The following is a 4,583-nucleotide window of genomic DNA, read 5'->3' on the forward strand; positions in this document are numbered from 1 at the left end:
CTTCCATTTACGGATTATGGAGGCCACTGTGCTCTTAGGAACCTTAAGTGCAGCAGAATTTTTTTTGTAACCTTGGCCAGATCTGTGCCTTGCCACAATTCTGTCTCTGAGCTCTTCAGGCAGTTCCTTTGACCTCATGATTCTCATTTGCTCTGACATGCACTGTGAGCTGTAAGGTCTTATATAGACAGGTGTGTGGCTTTCCTAATCAAGTCCAATCAGTATAATCAAACACAGCTGGACTCAAATGAAGGTGTAGAACCATCTCAAGGATGATCAGAAGAAATGGACAGCACCTGAGTTAAATATATGAGTGTCACAGCAAAGGGTCTGAATACTTAGGACCATGTGATATTTCAGTTTTTCTTTTTTAATAAATCTGCAAAAATGTCAACAATTCTGTGTTTTTCTGTCAATATGGGGTGCTGTGTGTACATTAATGAAGAAAAAAAATTAACTTAAATGATTTTAGCAAATGGCTGCAATATAACAAAGAGTGAAAAATTGAAGGTGGTCTGAATACTTTCCGTACCCACTGTATATATGTATATATATATATATGTACTGACCTGTTTTTTATTTATTCATCAAAAATAAGACCAATTCCACGAAATTCCGCGTTATACAGTAAATTGCGTTTTTATACTGGATTCCGCAATTCCGTCCATGTTTTCTGCATCGCGGAAATCATAGGGCCCTACTAATGTAGCAAACGAATATGATGAGCTCATTGTGAGAGTAAAAGACGAGGTCATTGTTGTTTATTTACTTAGCATTGAGTCTCTCCAACTAGGTGACAACGTAGTGTTAAATCACCATTCAACAGACTCAAGCCACCACCGCACTGCCGTCTATTGGACTGCAAAAAGATACTAACTTTTCAATCTGCTACGTTACTGACTGTACTAACGAACTATGCTGACACCGTGTCTGTGCCGCAACAGGATGCGACAAAGCGACCGTTGAAAATCATTTGAACTTTGTGTCGGCATGTAAAAAAAAATTTCATATCTGCAGCATTATTCGCAGATTCAGATATATCGGCGACAGGCTCATATCAGCCGATAACATCGGCTAAACGATATATCGGTCGGGCTCTAGTTAGTTCACCCCAAAATGTAAATTATGTCATTAATTACTCACTCTCATGTCGTTCAAAACCCGTAAGACCTCTGTTAATTTTCAGAACACAAATTAAGATATTTTTGATGGAATCTGAGAGCTCTCAGTCCCTGCATAGACAGCAACGCAACTGTAATGTTCCCAGACAGAAACGTAGCAAGGACAACTTCAATTTTGTGAAGTTACGAGAATACTTTTTGTGTGCAAAGAAAACAAAAATGACGACTTTATTCAACAATTCTTCTCCCCCGAGTTACTGTCTTCTGCCATTTTGGAGAGTATCACAACGCATACGCACGCTTTACCCTAAGTGTAAATAACGATGATTACGCCAATTACATTTATGCGCGTGCTTTCCCCTCTAACGTAAACAATGCCGATTACGTTCTCGGGTACTCTCCAAAATGGCTGAAGACTTAACTCAGGGGAGAAGAATTGTTAAATAAATTGTTATTTTTGTTTTCTTTGTACACAAAAAGTATTCTCGTAGCTTCACAAAATTGAAGTTGAGCCACTGATGTCACATGGACTGTTTTACAGATGTCCTTACTACGTTTCTGGACCTGAGAACATTACAGTTGCGTTGCTGTCTATGGAGGGTCAGAGAGCTCTCAGATTCCATCAAAAATATCTTAATTTGTGTTCCGAAGATGAACGGAGGTCTTATGGGTTTTGAACGACATGAGGGTGAGTAATTAATGACAGAATTTTCATTTTGGGGTGAACTAACCCTTTAACGCTGAGGGCTGTTGGCGTTACACTTAAACATTTTCACAGTTTGTTAGACTGAGTACATTGTGGCAATTTCCTGTCAGATGAAAAGCGGCAGAAGGAAGACCCTGATCAAGAAGGATCATCTAATGAGCGCAGCATTGATGAATGGCTCTCCAGAAGAGAGAAGAAACTGGCTGCTTTGACATCAGGAAGGTACTTAATGCAGGATACTGCACAGAGTGATGATTTGAAAAGGCTGGAATGTTTCTAATAAGTGTTTCATTTACTAAGATGGGTTTAGTTACTTATTATTTTGACTTTGATGTTGACAAATGATCACTTTTCTTACTCGCATGGAACTCACAATTCACATTCTACCATGAATGTTTGTGCTTATGTTACCCATAGTTTGGGGTTTAGTATTATTCCAATTGCTGATACACTTTTTTTTTTGTCTAAAACACACAAATTTATGTTATGATTGAATATGTTGCTTGACTTAATGGATGAAGAATTCCAGCTGCTATGGTGCAAGTGTGTTTCAGAGAATTCAAAATGCATGAAAAATCTTGTTTTAGAGGTCACCCTGACACACATTAAAATGAGATGCCTGCCGCCTACAGCTGTGTCATTTGCATAATTACCCGCATATAGGTTCCAGTGGTAAAGAAAACACACATATGCTCTTGAGCTCAGCAGTGACCTGTTACTCCTTTTATTTTCAGAGTTTTAAAGATTGAAGAGGAAGAATGTGCTGAAAACATTGAGATACCTCCGTATTTGCTGTCTATTCCAGATCTTCCTCCATCTCTTCATCCCCCACCAACTGGTGGTTGGAGAGTGACACTACACAATGAATGGGGTTGAAATGTCATTTATAAAAGTCCTTTTTTATTATTTCTTTTTTTAAAGACCATGCTGCTAACTATAATCATTGCTAAGCCTTTTTATGCAAATCTTTAAAGGAATATTTCACACAAAAATAAAAGAATTGCTGAACATTTACTCACCCTCAGGCTGTCCAAGATGTAGATAATTTGTTCCTTGTAATGTAATTTCTCCAAATCTATTCCATCACTTGCTCAGCACTAGATCCTCTGCAGTGAATAAGTGTGATCCATTGGTGAGCAAGTAATGCAAAATTTCTCCAAATCTGACCAGATGAAGAAACAAACTCCTCTACACCTTGAATGACTTGAGGGTGAATACATTTTCAGATAATTTTCCTTTTTGGATGAAACTATTTCTTAAAGGGAGAACAATATGCACTTTTGTATCAAATTGTAAAGCAATACAAGTTGAGGTGCATTGTGAAAAAATGCAATGAACTTGTATGGCTTGAACAGAAATCATGTTTTGCATGAATAAACAAGTTTACTTTGTGGACAGTTCATAGGAATGTTTTGAATAAATCCATAATGTGGAGTTGTAATTTATCTGTCCGGAAAAGAACACTGTGTTATTTTTCCTTAAAAGGTAGGCGTTAACCTAATTGATTGTTTTTATTTGGTGTCTTATCAAGAAGATGACAGTATTCCCAAGCTGAACATTGGAGAGACTATGGAGAGAGTTATTGTTTTTGTCTGCCTTCTGTGTCAGTGTTTTAGATTGAAATTCAGATGAGTGTTTTCCATTTATTCCTGATTGCTTGTTGCAGGAAGGTTTTGTTCTGTTAGCTAGCATGGCCTTAGTGAATTTCTCTTGTCTGCACTGATGCATGTTACGCTTGACTGGGATGCATTACATTTACTGACCTGGTGATGAAAGTTCTTATTGGCTATGCGTTAGAGAAAGATTTGACTAATTAGTTGTCTAAAAGCCTCTGTGTCACTGCTAGATACTTTTTCCTGATCTAGTTGAGTTTAGTAGCTTAATACCAGCATCAGTTATCAGGTATACACAGCTCAAGGAATAATTAAAAACAAAAATTGTTAGAAGACCCATTCCACCAAAGCATTTATTTTATATGCATACTTGTGTGGAAATATGACCAAATAAATTCAGCCAAACCAGCATCCTTATTTGAAGTGCTGCTTACTGTAGTAATGTAAAAAACAAACAAAATTACAAGGAGAAAGACCAAAGAAGAAGCACCACTGTTTTAATTCATTTGTTCACATGGTACAATTAATTGTAACATCAGCACATGTTGGCACGTCATAGATTCAGGGTTGTTTTCTAGGGCTACATTGATGCAATATAAAGTTACATACATCAGTTGGATATATTACTGTTACATCACTACATTAATATAATTAAGTGAACTAATTTGTAACTGCCAACGTGTATCGGCCATTATGTAGTTGAATGTAATAGATGTAATTTAAGTAAATGTTCTGTAATATTTCCATGTGGAATAAGATGAATTTATATAAAGAAATATTGGAAAAATACAAAAATAAAACTATTTTTCATATAATTTTACCCATTTATTACTCTGTCTGAAAAAACATATTGCCATGCTAAATAATAATACCCCTATTAGTGTGTAAAAACAATTTGCACAGCAGATCACATGCTTGAGCTTTGGAAATTTAAAGTATGATATGTTGCTGATGTCCTGAAATCAGTATATCTCAATTTGTATAGATATAGATATATAAATCGTAACTTTAATTCACAGTAAATTGTCATCAAATAAGCATATATTGCATATTTTAACAACAGAGGCTGACCTTGACATTACACAATACAACATGTCAGAATATTACAAATACATGCAACTGCAAAGAAACAGGTTTTCATCA

At 36.2% G+C, this 4,583-nt stretch overlaps 1 protein-coding gene across 1 annotated transcript in view; it reads left to right on the forward strand.

The window, feature by feature from the left end:
• LOC107587391 (zinc finger matrin-type protein 5) overlaps window positions 1–2,853 on the forward strand; it is a 6,374-nt gene extending 3,521 nt beyond the window's left edge. Inside the window, exons 4-5 of the mRNA XM_016275178.1 lie at window positions 1,938–2,049; window positions 2,562–2,853. Of these exons, the coding sequence (XP_016130664.1) occupies window positions 1,938–2,049; window positions 2,562–2,703 (254 nt within the window). The 3' untranslated portion in view covers window positions 2,704–2,853. The remainder of the gene's footprint in view (window positions 1–1,937; window positions 2,050–2,561) is intronic.
• Window positions 2,854–4,583: the final 1,730 nt, after the last annotated feature.

The sequence above is a fragment of the Sinocyclocheilus grahami genome, unplaced genomic scaffold, assembly GCF_001515645.1.
Source record: "Sinocyclocheilus grahami isolate Dianchi unplaced genomic scaffold, SAMN03320097.WGS_v1.1 scaffold92.1, whole genome shotgun sequence".
Taxonomy (NCBI): Eukaryota; Metazoa; Chordata; class Actinopteri; order Cypriniformes; family Cyprinidae; genus Sinocyclocheilus; species Sinocyclocheilus grahami.